Here is an 18,183-nt window from a genome sequence, read left to right on the forward strand (position 1 = left end):
CTTCCTGCTGTCAAAGGGTCAGGTGATTCATTTAAATGGTTAGGGGAGGGTGCCTTGGACTCAGCTAGGAGAGAAGAGTACTATTCCCAGTTCTGCTTCTGGTCTGCTGTGTGATTTTGGGCAAGTTTCTTACCCATTCTGGGCCTCAGTTTTCCTCATCTGTTACTGGGGATGATACCTGTCCTCACTCCCTTTAAAGGAGAGGGACTTTCTGTTGTACCCCAGTAAGCCCTTAACAAATTCATTCATTCATTTATTCAATTGTATTGAGCTCTTACTGTGTGCAGAGCACTGTACTAAACGCTTGGGAAGTACAAGTTGGCAACATATAGTGATGGTCCCTACCCAACAATGGGCTCACAGTCTAGAAGAGGGAGACAGACAACAAAACAAATTATGTGGACAGGTGTCAAGTCATCAGAATAAATAGAAGTAAAGCTAGATGCACATCATTAACAAAATAAATAGAATAGTAAATACATACAAGTAAATACCACAAATAAATAGCATTGTTATGATTACTTTAGACTGTCTGAATTGTATATATCTATGCTATCTGTGATCCCCATGCAATTGAGAGTTGACTGTTTTTAGAGGATATAAGATTTAAAGAAAATGTTGTTTTGAATGCTGAAATATAATATCCTTCATTTTAAAGTGCTCCTCTGAACTTTAGCATTTCCCAGAGCATTTTTTTAATCTTTGTATATATTGTAACTGAGAACTTGTGAAGCTTATGCAAGCACTTTATGTACAAATGCAGTAGATTTTGTGGATTAAAGGTTAATGATTCATGCTGGTTGCTTTCAGTGTTTGTCCACACTGGATTTCATGATGTTGAAGTTCTCTTTTATGTTAATTCTAGTGATTTCAGTAAATCTGTCCACCTGGTTCCGTGAACTGCAATTTGGCAGATTAAATAGTTGTATGTTTTCTTCTTTCAAATATTTAAATTTGGTTTCTTTTCCCCCCTCAACTGGAGAAGGAATAACATTGGTTTCTTTAAATGTATATTTTCTGCATCGCATGTTTTAAATCAATTGCTTTTATTTGCCAGTTTAATAATTTAGCCGCTTTCATTTTTTAAGAGTTTTAATGCATTTTGAAACCAGTCACAAGTTATACAGCATATGAAATCAGCTGCAAAATGTATTTCCATGGCAACTTTGCAACAGTGTTCCTTTTAGCTCTTCCCAGTATAGAACACCACCATTAACAATTTGGACTGTGTACAGGGGCACTTAAGTCATGTGATGCAAAATAGGCTGAAGCTAAAATTAGCTGTTTGCTTTGCTAATTAGAGAAATTGAAATAAATTACTTGAAAGTCATTTCAGTGGAAACACGTAAAACTTGATATTTCTCTACATGGGATGTCTCATTTAACATAGTGATTGCAAAGGAAAATTTGGGTCATAGTTTTGACTCTTTACTTCGTCAAAAGTCTCAATCCATTATCTTTAAAAAATATTTTCAATAAAAGAAAAAGTATGCAATTTAGTTTTCTCTTTGTGACTTTTTAAGAAATAACTGTTTATAATACCTTTCTAAGGGGCAACCTCAAAACAGTCCTGAATACGTCTTTGCTGGATTGTGGTCTGTTGCAAGTGTCATTATCTCTGTAAATATCGGGTTAGGAAAATTGGTAAACCCAGATCTGTTTGTGCAGAGAAGGGATTTGGTAACACAAATACTGCGATTCCCTGTTTAGAGGGTTTAGATGGCAAATCTAAACCCTCCATCCCCCTAAACCCTAAATCCATCCCCACATCTTACCTCCTTCCCTTCCCCACAGCACCTGTACATATGTATATATGTTTGTACATATTTATTACTCTACTTATTTATTTTATTTGTACATATCTATTCTATTTATTTTATTTTGTTAGTATGTTTGGTTGTGTTCTGTGTCTCCCCCTTTTAGACTGTGAGCCCACTGTTGGGTAGGGACTGTCTCTATATGTTGCCGACTTGTACTTCCCAAGCGCTTAGTACAGTGCTCTGCACTAGTAAGCGCTCAATAAATACGATTGATGATGATGATGATGATGATGAAATTTGAAAACTCAGCCCCTTATTGCGTATTCAGAAAAATGTTTTGTGTTGTATCATTCTTTTCTTGTCTGCCCTCATTTCCTTGTAAGGAGATGATGATAGGAACGAAGCCCAGGAAAGCAGATTATAACCCTAACCTCCATGTGGGCTGCCAAACAATTGTCTGTATTTGCGACCGGGCACTAAACCCTGCTATTCAAAGCAAACTGCATTTGGAGTCCAGGGCCTCAACGTCTTTTATTTGTAGAGGTTACAGTCTGTAATTATCATCTATTTCGAATGTTTCTGAAAGACTACAGGATGCCTTGGTGAGTGTCTTCAGCAGAATAAAGTTGTTCATTTGGGTCCCAGGAGGTACTTTCAAGGAGTACTGCAGTGCCCTGTAATGGGAGAATTATGTCGTCTTGTATTTATAATGTGCTACATGCCTCATTTCCTTTTTCCCCCTCCAGTGATTGCCATTGATATTGATCCTGTGAAGATTGATCTGGCTCGCAACAATGCCGAAGTGTATGGGGTAGCAGACCGGCTAGAGCTCATCTGTGGAGACTTCCTGCTGCTGGCTCCTAACTTAAAGGCAGACGTGGTGTTCCTCAGCCCGCCGTGGGGAGGGCCTGATTATGCCACCGCAGAGACCTTTGACATCAGAACGATGATGTCTCCCGATGGATATCCTTTCAGAGTCCGTTCGTGATTCCTCACAGATAATTTGAGCTGGTTACACTTTGTTGCAGAACTAGGAAAACAAGCCAGTTTATCTGCTAGCTAGAAAATAGAAATATCAGATTTATTTTTGGACAGCGTCGTATCAGCCTTGGGGAACTGGGCATTAAGGGCAGGTTGAATTAAGGGTTAGGCGGTTTGGGCATCTGGAGACCAGTCAGATTCCTCCAGCTAAATAAATTTCTAGGGTCTAAGCAAGCTGCACTTAATGGGTAACAGGGATCACCTAAGGATGATCTCCTTGGTAGGCTTGGGGAAGCAGTTACTCATCTTCAGGCATTTCTTCTCAGAAGCTTCTGCTGAAGAGTCCCTTCCCAGGCTTTCACTTCCAGAAGGAAAAGAAAAAAGAGGTTTCAGCCTACTGTCCTCTTCACAATAATAGCTACTCTTGGAGTTGTACCTTTTTTTCTGTAGTTCCTCTTTCAGTCTTTCTGACACTTCTCCTTTGCAGCGTCCGAGCCATCCCTCCCCTACTGCTCGAGGTCCCCCAAGTTATCTGGCTGTCAGATTGACCCTTTGGGTGACCTGGCACATAGGAAAGATAAAGCTAACTGAAAACTCAGTTTTTGCTTAACTCTGACCTCTTTTCTCTCTGTGAGTCTATTTAGTCACTGTTCTGTCTTCCCAGACTTGAGTCCTCATCCCAGGTTACCCCCATCCTTTTTTACCTCCCCATATCGTCCCCAGGGCTTCGACAGGCTTTGTCTGTTCCCCGGAAGATCCTTAGAGGGTATCTTCCCAACCATCCTTTCCCTCAACCAGTTGTCTACTACTCTTTCCTATACCGAAGTGAATTACTCACCACAAGAGGAGAACTAGATAAAGAATTGTTGCTGGTCTTCACAAACAGGGGAGACTTTAAAATGTGTTGTGTCACACACACATCAATATTTGCACAATGGTTTAAGAACTTGGTAATTGAAGGGAGGAACAACTATTTGCCCGATTATTCCTCTTGGTCTTTAATTTTGGTCGATATTGGTTGGAATGCGAAGCGAGACTGACGGGCTCCAGAAGTAGGCCCGTAGGAGGTCGAACGTGAGGAATTCCAAAGGACTCCAGCTTGAGCAGGCAACTTCAGCACCCCAAGGTATTGGAAAACCAACCACAGGTAAATATTCCCCCTTTAGTAAACCGAGATTGTTTACCAAGGAAGGCAGAAAACAAATGGCAGAGCTGGGATTGGACCCCAGGTCATCCGATTCTCAGGCCTGTGCCTGGTGGGGAGCATCCTTTCCTCTTCCCTCTTTTTCCTTTTCCTATATATAAATAGAACATGGTAGTTTTATTTTGGGCTGACATGGTGGAGTAGCTTCTAATTGCCTAAATGAAGCGTCTTTGTCCCAGGCCAACCTGGGCTATAACAGTTTTTCCTTAACTTGTCTCCACATTTGAGATCTTCAGCCTGTCCCAGAAGATCACTAACAACATTGTCTATTTTCTTCCTCGAAACGCTGATGTTGATCAGGTAGGTTGCAGTTGGTTTGCCAAAAACTTCACTTTTACCTGTATGTAATATTTCATTGGCATTTTCTCTGTGGAGATGGAAAATGTTTGAAATGAGGAGTATTCATTTAGGTTTGCAGAATACATGACCAGTCTTTGGAGCTGATAAGTGACACCTAATACACTTTACCCGAAAGGGATTCCATTTTTAAAATTAAAGCAAGTACCTACAGACAATCAGATACCCCAACCACTGGAAAGAGTGCAAAGGAAACCAGTTGTTTTGTCTTTCCTTAATTTGACCTCCGACAAGTGGACACTGTTTCCTTCATTTCATTTTGGTACAGAGGTGTGAGTCCAGGGAGGATCGCAGGAGTACTGGGCCTTAGGGACATAATCCTGATTTTTTGCCACAATTTCACATCTGGGATAGCGGGCAGGCAGAAACTAGACACTTGGTTAAGGGCCAAATAGTACCCTGATTTGGATTTGTGAACTTGAATAAAGCAGAACCGACTGGCTAAGTGTTTAGTCGTGCACCCCCAGGGTCTATTTGAACTGGTTGCAAGTGAGTTCTTAATCCAGACTGAAGGAGAGATTTGAGGTATTCTCTTAACAGGAAATTTGTCCAGAGCTGTGGAAAGTCAAAGCCACAAAACTTAGCGGACTTTATGCCCTTTTTGTTTGGGACGTTTTCTTTGGAAAAATCATTTTTATTTTCCCCCTGTTCTTCGTTCTGAACCATTTACTTTCCACTCCTGCCCACAAGCCCACCCACATATGAGAACCCCTCGTACTAGTTTTTGAGAACATTGTAACCCTTTGATCTTCTGAATAAATACAAGTTCAGGTTACACAATCCCATTCTTTTTTGATCCTTTGGCGACTGTAGCAGCAGTTTTGACCTGACATTTTTTTTTTTTTTTTAGCATTTACTAGTACAATCAGCAGAGGGAGCTATTGATATTATGCTTTGGGCTTCTAACGAACAATTTTCAAATATGCAGTTCCAAAGTTTCCCAAATATAAGTTTATTCCTGTAGGTCAATAGTTTTCATCTTTGCTCTTGAGATTTTTTTTTAGTAGCTGGACCCTAGAAATCCCATTTTGCATTTCTTGGAATCTTTCCATTATAGATCATATGGCCTGAAATGCTTCAGTAAATATTTCTGTAGTGAATGATTTTATTTAGGCACGTCTTCTTCCTCTCTGCAAGTAATTGTGTGTCTGTTTCCAGTTAAATCGTAAACTCCTTGTGGGCAAGAATCAGGTATCCTGTATCTGGTGTACTCTCCAAATGCTTATTACGATCATCTGCACACAGTAGGCACTCAGTCAGTACTATTGATTCATTAGTCTAGCTGATTATCCAGTTTGAAAATTAATTAGGCCTTGCTTTTGAAAGAAAATGACACTCAAGGCAATCAAATTAATCTGCTTCTTGTTACTAGTAAGGTTGGGTCAGGGACACAGTTGAAATTATTTGTTCAGCGCTTCACATAGGAGCTCAGTTGAAGATTGAAGATGGTAAAAATGAAATGTAGCAGCCGTAAAACCCCCAGGACACTCGTTTCTGCCATAGTATGTGTTTTCACCATGTTTTGGTTAGGACCCTGTTAGGAAATTAGGGGACTTTCTTTTGACAAGACTAGTCAGTTTGGGATATAATGTAGTGCAGTGATCAGAGAAACTGTTAAGTATGTGTGTGCAGCAATAGACATTATGCCTACTACAGTGTGAGAACACAGCCCCTTTATCAGAAGAACTGATTTACCGGGTTCATGGTACTTGGCAAATGCACCCAAAAATCAGTGCCAGCAATTTTGTTGGATCTGAAAGTATTTTATCGATGTCCAACATGAAAAGTCTCCTTGGTAAATCATAACCTCTTCAGGTTATGCAACTACAAAATTCTCAAGGCCCAATTAACATCTTTTTAAGAATGTTTTTAAAGCTGTAAGATCCAAATTCACCTTTTTGGTAACAAATTGATACAGGCAGGCACTGAGTTGCAGTCACCCCACAATGTATGACCCTAGGGATATACCCCGTCTAATTTGCAGATTTATCTCAGCTTGTGTACACAGTGTTATATACAATCACTGCAGGCACATCCATTTCTTTCCCACTTGCCTTGCCCTCCTCTATTCCGTGTGACTTCTCTTTCCCCCGAGGTTTCCACCCTCTGCCTCCCTCCAACATTTTTGTTTCTTTTGTGTGAAGCCCTGGTGCCTGCTTCTGCTGCTGCTGTGTCCTCTTCCAAATGGCTACTGTCTTCTCTCTCTCCTTCCTCTCTCCCCTTCCCCTTCCCACTCTCTTCCTGTGATTCTGGCTGGGATGGGAAGGTAGGGCTGTAAGCCAGAGGAAGGGTTCGGGGGAGAGCAGGGTATCATTCTGGCCAGCTCAGACAAAGAAGGGGAGATGGAAAATGTGGATAAGAATTGACCTTCCCCCGCCTCTTTTGACTCTGCATGGGATATTCTATACTAGATCAGCCAGTTGACCCCTGAGGTGTACTTTCCTTCTCCAGAAGTGAGTAATCTCGTATGGTGGTAGGTTTAATCATCAAATTGAATGGATTTAGTTGTGGAACAGTATTTTTCTTTAAATATATTACCTTTATCGTATGACCTAAACACCTATTCCAGATACACAAATCCTAACAGACACTAAACTCCCTCCATCCAGGCACCCGCCCCATTCTCTTAATCTCCCAGCAGATTTTTTCAGGTTTATTTTAAGCGACTTTGCATGGCTAAAGAAGGGCTTGTTAACCAGGCTTAATGTCGTTAACCCTGGCTTAATGCATCACACGACCTCTATCATCCTTCCACTGTCCCAGGACTGCCTAATATTGGAAACCCACACACTGTTCTTTGATAATCTGGGCCCCATTTGTAAACACTGAGGCCAATGCTATTTCCATGATCAAGACCTCACAGCCCATTGCTTATAATTCTTCTACAGTGATACGCTAATATCCACTATGAAATCTCAGGAGAAGCTTTCCTGAGACCTTTGCTTAATCAATATCTTCAGTGTACTCTTGAATTCTAGTAAATGCAGAAGGCACCTTGAATGTCTTAATATCATTTTTCAAGTTAACTCTAAGGAATGCTCTGATTCCTCAATTCATGACATTAAAGCCAATTCTAAAAAGTAAATAGGAGCTTGTTTCTAGGTAAATGATTGCATCCTTTTCTTGGCTTGGGAGAAGTGGTTAACCCTATGCAAATAATGTGCTGGCTTACTTGAGTTCTGTCCATGGCAGTGTAAAGCAAATGGCATTTGCTAGGTTCTTTATTTTTTTTAAATTGATTTTTCGTCGACCTGTAGAGGGAGTAATGATACCAATAAATAATAGGAAGGAAAGAAAGAAAAAGAAAAAAAACCAGACAATTTTTGCATATTTTGGTTAGTTTTTAATTCAGATAGAGAAGTGGTAAGAATTCTCCACTTTGTTCTTTAGGAAATGCAGTGCACGTATCGTAATGCCAGCTGATGCTTTAAGCCGTTTAGTGGGAATGATCATTGCTTCTGTCTTAACAGAATTTCACAAGAGTTTCTAAGAGTTCATAAAGCAAATTAGTACTGAAGTTAACTTAAAATTGAAGTGTTGCCTTGAAGATGGAGAATGGATCAGAAAATTAATTTTCTTCCTTGCCCCATGGTAGTTAGCTCTGTGTCCTTTTCTTGACCTATGTACATTCCAAGGTGGCTTGATTAGAGAAAGGATTCTAGTTTTGGGCTGACTTGTATCTTTAATTCACTATTATGTGCATGTCTGATCTGTAGCTAGCCAATTTGCTCTACCATCTAGAGCACATCAGTAAAGAGAAAAGTTGGTGAGGAGCAGGGAAAAATGTTTTGGCTCAAAGAGGGTTTTGGTGAATTCATAGATCAGGGGTCCATAGATGGGTTTAGATGGTAACGTTTCTACTTTTGTTGGAGCTAAGATTCATGTTAGTACACCTACGCCTTTGGTAGCAGAGGCGTACTACCATTCCTACTCCCTTGGTTTTGTTCATCACTGGAGGAGAGAGCATGAAAGTGGAACTTGGTAGTCTTTGTGAAATGCCTTAGATTGGGCAAAAGAAGGCTTGCTATGTAAATCCTAAATGTTGTTTTGACTTCTGACAATCTTATTATTAAACAAATCGCCAGAAGATCTATTTTCTTCCTTTCCTAACCACCCATTTTAGTAGAAAGGTTACATTTTTGAAGCTGCTTTGAAGCTCACTTATTTTGCAGTTGAATAGCAGTTGTTGAAGGGAGGGAAAAACCACATCTATTTTTGAACCTTAACCCAATCTCAATATCTCTCTTTCTGCTCTAGTGCATCCCACCTGTACCTTGTATTTAAATTACAGCATTCTGAAGCTCTGTGATCCCTCCGCAGCCTTCTGCTGGGTGAGAGGCCACTGCACGCCAATTGGCATTCAGAATAGCAACTACTTTTTTTTTTTTAAAAGATGAATATTAAGTTTTCACATCAGAATGGTCAGCGGTAAGGAGGTCTTTGCTTTCCCATAAGGGTTTAATCTCTCCTTCTAGTAAATTGGCATTCTCCCCTACTGCCTTGCCTGCTTTCTAAGGTCCCAGTGGGCATGTTCTCCTGAAGCCTGGATGCTTCAAGTCGTGCCAGACCTACAGAGAACTACACATGGGTGCGTACCATGAAGAATGAGCCCCAGGCTTCTTCTTGTCTCTTGCCAGAAAGGGAGCATAGCATGGCTTAGTGGAAAGAGCACAAGCTTGGGAGTCAGAGGACGTGTGTTCTAATCCCGGCCCCACCACTTGTCTGCGGTGCGACCTTGGGCAAGTCACTTAACTTCTCTGGGCCTCAGTTACCTCATCTGTAAAATGTGGATTAAGACTGTGAGCCCCACGTGGCACAACCTGATTACTTTGTATCTACCCGAGTGCGTGAAATGTAGTAAGCGCTTAACAAATCCCATAATTATTATCAAGTCATCTCTCTTGATAAGAGCAGACCAGCATCTCAGTACATAATCTTGGCCTTGGGGAGTACATCAATCAACGGTTCAGAAGGCCAGGGCCCACTGTGAAAGTTTCCTTCACACTTCCCCTCCTTGCCCCGCTTCTTCTCCCTTTTCCCACCCCAACCTGTTCAGTCCCAGCCCAGGATAGGAGGCCTGGGAGAGGGGATGCCCTCTGCATCCCCATAGTCTTAGTTTGAAGTTTTCTTTCTTTCTCTTTCCTTTTTCCTCCCTCTCTTAACAACAGTAAAAAAGCCAACAGCAGCAGTGCACCACATCATTCATTCATTCAATTGTATTTATTGAGCGCTTACTGTGTGCAGAGCACTGTAGTAATCAGACCTGTGGATCCTCAGCATCATCTGAACCATTATATCAGATTCTCGAGCAGACCGACTGATGAACCTCTGCAGTAGATTCGCTTCCCATAGTACATTGAAGCACTCAGGAGGCAACAACTCTTCACTGAAAAAGGTGCCAGGAGAGGTGACACTCCTTTACCTCACTGAAAGCCAAAGAGTTTTACAGCTAAACTCGTAGCAATCAACATAAAGTTCAAAATAGTGTGTTTAAAATATATATATATGCATTTATCTGCCCACTGCTTCAGTACCCACCTAGAGATACTATAATAGCTGGAAGTTACTTAACTGGGTTTGTGTTCTCATCAGCTCAGTGTTTATCTGTCCCCCAAAACAGTTTCTGTGAGTTGGAATCTTTCTGAGCCCTTGCCACTAGCATTCTCTTTAAAAATAAACTTTATAGTAATAATAATAATTATGATATTTAAGTGCTTACTGTGTGTCAAGACTGTGAGCCCGCTGTTGGGTAGGGACCGTCTCTATCTGTTGCCAACTTGTACTTCCCAAGTGCTTAGTACAGTGCTCTGCACACAGTAAGTGCTCAATAAATACGACTGAACGAGTGAAAGGACGGTACTAAGCCCTGGGGTAAGTACAACGTAATCAGGTCCCCCACAAGGCTCAATCAATCAATCAATCGTATTTATTGAGCGCTTACTGTGTGCAGAGCACTGTACTAAGTGCTTGGGAAGTACAAGTTGGCAACATATAGAGACAGTCCCTACCCAACAGTGGGCTCACAGTCTGAGGAAGAACCGCTGTTGAATTCAGTGAGGTAACTGAGTACAAATGAGGAAACTGAGGCACAGAAGTAATCAATGGGCTTTCTTGAGCGCTTACTGTGTGCAGAGCACTGTTCTAAGCTCTTGGCTCTGTTTTTGCCCCAAGGTCACGCAGCAGATATGTGGTAGAGCTGGGATTGGAGTCCAGGTTCTCCGACTCCAAAGCCCAGGCTCTTTCCACTAGGCCACCCTGCTTTGTTACTGTGTTTGCCAGTCAATCAGTAGTATTTATTAAGCGTTTACCGTGTGCACTGTACTAATCGCGTGGGAGAGCACAATACGACAGAGTTAGCAAGCAAGTTCCCTGCCCGCAAGGAGCTTACAGTCTAGAGACTGTATGACAGACCATACTATTCGTAACCCTTTGGATGTTTACGGTATGCCGTAAAAGTGAAGAATTCAGAAACTGTGCCTTGCCTTGATTAATGACAGAAACAAACCCTTAGCTTTTCTGAGGATGATTTATTACCCTCGCAATACAAACTATGATGCTTTGACCACTAATCTATTTAATGCCTTTTCAGAAGTCCTATCTTTTCAGTGGTGAAGGGAGAAAATCGGGTCTAATCATTAATTGATGGTATTTACTGAGCCGTCTCTTTTAAAATTTTATTTTGTTGGGGGGGGCATTAAGTGCTTACAGCTGCTGTTGTGAAGCACTGTAAGGATCTAGCCTGATCCTATCACCCAGATCCTTGGCTAGCCGTTTTTAGGGTTTTGGTTTTTCTTAGGACTGCTTGACAAATGTTCTCCGGTTAATTGTCACTGTAGAAAATGAAAAAGTTAGGGAAACGAGGCAGAGGGAAATCAAGCAAATAACCCAGGATTTGGAGATAAGCACCAGGGTCAGAAATCAAGCTTCTATCTCCTGACTTCTAATTTAGCCCCTTTTATTTTTCATTCATAGGAAGAGAATTCAAATAGCGAACACAGTCAAAAGCAACAGTTTGAGAGACCACTCCAGCCAGGGTAATGATAGCGAGGCTATTTTCCATCTCACATTTTCAGTACCTCCAAAATGAGCTCCTTTCCCTTCCTCTTAGGTAACTTGGGGTTTCCATTCCATTGGGCCCATTTTGTTTTTGCCCATCATCTTTGATTTAAGTTTGCATTTAGATGCGATTAAAGGAACATATTTTCCCAATTCTCAACAGGTCTTGGTTGAGATTCCTGTGTTGGGAGTGCTGAGAATATCTCCATTGGAATACATAACCCTTTCCTATCAAAATGTTTAATGCCATGTGGCTTTGCTTAAACCCCTGCCTGCATTCCAGACTTTATATTAGACTGTTAAAAACCATAAAAAATCTGATTTAAAAACCAAATCTGTGATGAATTTAGGAAAATTTTGTAGCTTTGTTCCTTTTACCACCATTTTATTTTCCCTGTGTTTTTAAGTAACTAAAATAAATCTTGAAAAATGTTAAAGAAACCCTTTGATCTAAAGCACTTTGCAGATGTGTACCTACACCTATAGCCAATAATCTCTTAAGATCCAGGTCCTGGACAACTATATTGGAAAACTCAAGAATGATACATTACTCTGATATAACATGATGGCTTAGTGTTCTTAACGTGTGGTGCTGTGTAAAACACGAGGATAGGAATTTGAGTACTTCAGTCTCGATCCATCAACAAGGGACAAGTCTTACTTTAGATTAAGTGTTCACACGAAAGGAGGAATCAGACTAAGTGAAGTCTGATTCACAAGAAGAAGTACCATAATTCATTAAATTGGGGTGTCTTCTTTTTACATCCCGAGACAGTTGTGGCATCCAAAGCTAAGCTATTGGCTATCCTGGGGCTCCTTTAGCGGCATCCTTCTCAGATTGAATTAGAACTTGTTTAAAGGTTAAAAATAAACAGCTGAACCACCTGTTAGAGAAACAGACAAGCAGTACAAAGAGTGGGAGAAATCCTAAGCAAGCTATCCACCTATCATTTCAATCCAGCAGTGGAATTTGTGTGCAGAGCACTGGACTAGGCACTTAGGAAAGCCTAATAGAGTAAGTAGACATGACCCCAGGTACCCAAGGAGTTTAGAGAAATACAGATTTTCCCAATCTGGAGTCACCTTACCATCAGTCTCACCTTCGGGAGACTCAGTTAGCTTCACACTTTGTTTTCCCCTGTGTAGAATAGTGGTGAATCCTCATCCCGAAATGTGGTAGAGATCATCCAGACCCCACCACTCCCACATTGTACATCAGTCATCCCACCTACGCTTCATGGAACTCCAGCAAGACAGGTCCTTGTTCCCCTTATTCTCTGGGAGCGGGGGAGGGTGTGGAGAAGGAATGGTAAGGGGGGTGCCCTCTGGCCCTCAGGAAAAATGGCCCTGATTAGACCCCTGCCTCCAACCAGCCCTACTCACCCTACATGGGGTCTAACTTGTAAAAACAAAGTTTGATTGGCATCAATGTAGTAACTAGCTGCCGAACCTGGGATTATAACAAATGCAGTTCTGATGAACTCATCAGTCCATGCAGAGACCTGGGCATTCACAGGGAAATCAGCGATCATGCCGTATCTAGTTTGGCTGCAAACTTGAGTGCTGGAGCAGAGCAGCTCCCCTCTTCTGTTCAGAACCTCTTACTAGTTCCTTCCTCTCCCCCTCGTCCCCCTCTCCATCCCCCTCATCTTACCTCCTTCCCTTCCCCACAGCACCTGTATATATGTATATATGTTTGTACATATTTATTACTCTATTTTACTTGCACATATCTATTCTATTTATTTTATTTTGTTAGTATGTTTGGTTTTGTTCTCTGTCTCCCCCTTTTAGACTGTGAGCCCACTGTTGGGTAGGGACTGTCTCTATATGTTGCCAACTTGTACTTCCCAAGCGCTTAGTACAGTGCTCTGCACACAGTAAGCGCTCAGTAAATACGATTGATTGATAGTAAATCCCAACACTTGGGGGTGCTTACACTATTTAAGTGACTTATAATTGGCCAAGAAAATGCAGGTTTGAACTCCTTTGGTTTAGCAGTTTATGTCAGGACTTACCCATGGGGGTGAGTCTGGGCACAGTTAAGTTTTCTCCCCATAAAATTCCTTTCTAAAAAAAGCACTTGTCCTATGCCCACAAATCCTGGGGTCTGGCCTTAGGGAAGTGGGCAAAAACTTCAGGGGAAATATATTTTCCCTGACTGAGTCGCTGTAGTTTTATCCAGAGTTCAACAAATAGGCATTATTTGGTTAGTTTCACAGAAGTTGGTTTCCAGCTTTTCCAAAAAAAAAAAAAAAAATTAGCAATCATTCGCCTTTGGACCAAAACATGAAATGTAATTATTTCCATGCTCAGTTAACAACCTAGTGAACAACTGACTGTTTTGATAGGTATTTTTCTTTGTCAAAATACTAGCTTTTACTGTTTCTTGAAAAATAAGTTTAGCGGATTTTGACAAACAAAACATGGCCTTTTAACTTACATAATTTGGCTAAACTAATTTTGTGAAATATAGCTTCACTGTTTGGCCTAAATTGTGCATATTGTTTGTGGCCACAAAGATTAGTGCTTCATTTTCTGTTAAATGTGTTTTTACATTTCAGCTAGAGAAATGGAAAGGGATTGAGTTTTCAAATGGTACTTGCAGGAGAAATGTGCCTCATGTGCACCCAGTTCTTCTAAAACGCTGAGGCTGCAGTCTTGCAAAACCCCACATTAAGGAAAATTCATCCTTTGGTTTTAAAGATGCCTGACATTGCACACATGCACACAAGATGTATCTTCCGACACTGGCATTCCGTATCTCAACTGGTTTGCATTTTTGGACAAACATTTCTTAATTGTTTACCAATGTTCCAGCCAAAGCGCATAGTAAATGCACACCACCTAGCAGAACAACATGCATTCAAGACAGTGATGTATCGAACATTGTAATGCCCAAATAAATATAAAAAGTAGGAGGTTTTTAGGTAAGGTCGCCAAACTCAGCTTTCTCTCTTGTGTAGGTAACATCCTCTCTTAAATTTTTGGTTTTTTCTCCTCCTTAGATTGTAGGCTTTTTGTGGATAGGAAACACATTACTTATTCAGTTCTTAGCATTCAGTAATGGGCACTGCACCAAATGGGTGCTCAGTAGATGGCAATACTACTACTATTTATTCTACTCTCAGTCATTTTCAGTTTCTCCCCTTCAATCCTGGAAATGGTCTTTCCATGAAAGATTACATTTGGGAATATTTCTAGCTCCAGTAAGATGAACTTCTCCCGAGTAGATATTGTTTCTTTGAGCTAGTTGTAAGGACTTTGCGAGTTGAGACAATTCATACAGAATAGATCCCCTTGGGGCAGAGTATTTTGGAGTTTTTTGTGTCCCCCTGGCACATTACAGGAAAGTTTTTGTGTTTGTGGTAGCAATCAGACACACCTGGGGCTAGGCAGAGAGGACAGAAGCCTGTTATCTCGTCCTTTGTGAATAATAGTTCCGGTTTCTTTGATAATTTTTTACATATATTATTATTATTATTATATATTTAACTTCCTCAGTAGGATCTTGTAGAAGGGTTTGGGTCACATATTCACTGCTAAGCATTTACTAGGTTTCCTTAACAGGCTGTTGCCCTGAGCTCTATCCATTGAAATAAAGAGATGGGGGTATAAGGGCTTGGGACCATCTCTATTATTACATTTAAACCCAAAGCATTTCATTGGTGAGACTGTTCTTCTTTAGGGAATATCCTAAATGGAGTCTAATCAACTTTAAAATAAGTTTGTTAGCATGATTTTTTTGTGTGCTGTGCAAAAGGCAAATTGTTTTTACAATTACTGATTTTTTTAAAGAAAGAAACAAGCTCGGGCCTGTACTATTATTGCTTTTCAGCCCTCAGCATCTGCGCTACACAACTTGTGATTCTTTTTCCTAACCGATTCACTTTTCACATAATGCAGGAGTTGGGAATTTGCTTTAGTATTTGTGCATCTCTGACAGGTGCTGTGAGCATGCACTCAAACGTTTCTTCTGGATGCATGTTGAAAGAGCAGTCCCTAATTCTCATACAGCATTATGTGACAACACATTACAACGCGAACCGAGTATATTATAAAGGCAAGGCAACTTCCAATTTAATTTTTTCAGTAGATAAACGCATAAACATAAGACTGTAAACAGTGCCATTACTTGAGCAGGCTAATCAGTCAGTGGTATTTATTAAGTGCTCACCGAGTGCAGATCACAGTGTATTGGGTGCTTGGGAGAGTAGAGCGCTCCAGAGTCAGTGTGGTTTATTCATCCCAGTATTCCTTCTCCAAAAATGTTAGCAGAAGGCTTGCGGACTCTGGTAAGCACCGTCCCCACTCCATTACTAACTGGATTTCTAATAGCCCATTAAGGTTGCCTCATCTAGCGTCATTTGACTTTAAGTACTTAGGCATGTTTATTTGAAAGTGTGTGTTAGCACTGTTCACTCTGCCAATTAACCCAACCTTATTAATGAGTTTTTGCTTCCCTCCTCCCTCCCATCTGCTCTCCCAGTAAACACCCTCAAATGAAAGTAATAGTCGTGGTGTCTCTGCCATTATAAATTGAAATTCGCCTTACGTGAGTGACTGAATCCATATCGTTCTCAGATGTTCCCACTCTGAACTGCCTGCCCAGTGGATGGGACTGTTCTCTGAAATGGAGAGACTTAGGGACTACTCTATGTTCCTGTTAGTTTAGCTTTTTCAGTTAGTGTAAATCCTTACATTTAAGACCACTAGGCTTTCTTCGACATATCCACTTCTGGGAAAAGGGAAAAAGACCTTCCAGTGAAGCGACTCAATGTAAATAGCCGTTCTGCTGAATCTGAAGTGGGAGACGAGATTGGGTCTCTTCTGAAATTTAGATACCATAGGTGCAGTTTGATTAATGTTGTTCACTGATAAATCTCTCAGACTTGTTCCTTTTCATTGGGAAGGGGGGATAATACTACTGCCATAAATTGTTGTGTGTGCCCGCATTTTTTTAATCAATGAGGGAATGTTTGAACAAAAGAAATGAGGGGAGGAAATGAAAACAGCTGTGAAGGCTTGAAGAGGCTTTAAACAAAGTCATATGAGAACTTAGAAAAAGAGGAGTAAGGTTTATTCACTCAAGTTCATAGATAGATCTTCCTTCTGTTGTCAGGTGAAAGTTCTTTGTAATCAGATTATACTGATGAAAAGCTCATTTTGATGTGTTGCTACAGATTTGATTTTTTTTTAATTTTCACTAAAGGAAACATCCATATCCTGTTTCAGTTGCCACAAAACTCTCGATCAGAAATTTCCTTTCTCCAACTTACTCTGTCTCTCTATGTAATTAGTAATTGAATGTTGCAAAGGAAATATTGTATGGGAAAGGAACAATGTTCTGCTTCCCTTTTTGACAGTACACTTCTCTCCACAGATGGTATTTCAGTTGTCTGCTTCTGTTATTGTTATAGCCATGACACAAACTGTAAACTAAGTAGAAACCCCTACTCATTTCTGTCTGGCTTAATTTGCCTGTAGTCAAATCCTGCATTTTTATTTTTCCATTGTAATTACTTCAGTTAGGATTGTTTGCTATTATTCTACCGTCCCTGATTGTTTAGAGCTGAAAAAACCTTGCAGGCTTAAGCCTCCAGAGAATCTTATCCAGCAAATTTTTAACAATTCTGAATAAAACCAAGGTGTTTCTTTTCCATATTAAATAGATGGTGCCCACAAACCTGCTGAACTGTGACGGTGAAAAGGTTAAAAGTGATTTGAATAGAAAATAAAAGGCATAGGCAGCAATATGTGTAGCCATTTTATTTTTGTATATGTGTATATGTATCAGCAGCGAAGAATATGCACACCTAAAGGATATGGAGAAGGAAAGATCAGTTAAGGTAGAGTTCTTAGTAAGTGAAATTAGAGCAAAATTTCTGACCTTAGGATTTGAAGTCTTCCACCAACAATAGTCATGCCACCAAATGGAGTGGATTTTTGATTAAACAATAATCCTTTTTAGTTACGTACATTTCCATTTAAAACTCTTTTCAGAGAGGGACACAGAGGCACAAAGGAAACTTGCCCACGGTGAGTCAGAAGAAAGTCAGAATTCATTTTCTCAAAATAATTCCCCATCCCCTAAACCCCCACAGCAGACAAGTGGCATAATCTTGGTATTATCCTTGACTTATCTCTCTCATTGAACCCACATATTCGTCTGTCACCAAAACCCATCAGTTTAACCTTCACAACATCACTAAAATCACCCAAGGAAAACGTAGGCTTTATCTCGTCCTTGGTGGGACTATTGGGGAACTGGGGCCGGCACACCTTCCCAAAGTCCTTTTCTGGTTAAAAATATTTGGAGTACGTTCATTAGTCACACATGGAAATCATCTGACAGCAATTTTTGTTACCATGTTTTGATCCTGCATGAAAATATGAAGAACTTATTGGTTTTCTTAAAATTCCTGCTCTGCTTCATTGGAAATGTGTGAAATATTAGGGTTTCTGGGGCAAATACACTTATAAGATTGCCAGAAATTTGTTTCATTGTTGTTCTGACTCTCAAGGGTAGTAACAGCAAATGAAGCTAATCTCAAAAGTAATATATTAAAATACCAAATTTAGGAAGGATTATTTAACATTCCTGATTATTTTCCCTTTTGAAAGTCCTGAGCTATTTATAACTACCGCAGCTTCTGGTTTCACTTAAAATGCTAGGTTCCTTATTAGCAAGTAGTGGTGTTTGTCTCCCAAAATAACATCATAACTGGTAAGATTTTGTTTTGATTTTTTTGGTTTTATCTGTTACTATAGCTTTAAACCTAATCGGTCTCCTTTCACATAACTTTGGCAGTTTTTATTGCCTCG

At 40.4% G+C, this 18,183-nt stretch overlaps 1 protein-coding gene across 1 annotated transcript in view; it reads left to right on the forward strand.

The window, feature by feature from the left end:
- TGS1 (trimethylguanosine synthase 1) overlaps positions 1-18,183 on the forward strand; it is a 46,867-nt gene that overhangs the window by 26,891 nt on the left and 1,793 nt on the right. Inside the window, exons 11-12 of the mRNA XM_038766660.1 lie at positions 2,507-2,723; positions 4,167-4,245. Of these exons, the coding sequence (XP_038622588.1) occupies positions 2,507-2,723; positions 4,167-4,245 (296 nt within the window). The remainder of the gene's footprint in view (positions 1-2,506; positions 2,724-4,166; positions 4,246-18,183) is intronic.

This window comes from Tachyglossus aculeatus, chromosome 25, assembly GCF_015852505.1.
Source record: "Tachyglossus aculeatus isolate mTacAcu1 chromosome 25, mTacAcu1.pri, whole genome shotgun sequence".
In the NCBI taxonomy this organism is placed as follows: Eukaryota; Metazoa; Chordata; class Mammalia; order Monotremata; family Tachyglossidae; genus Tachyglossus; species Tachyglossus aculeatus.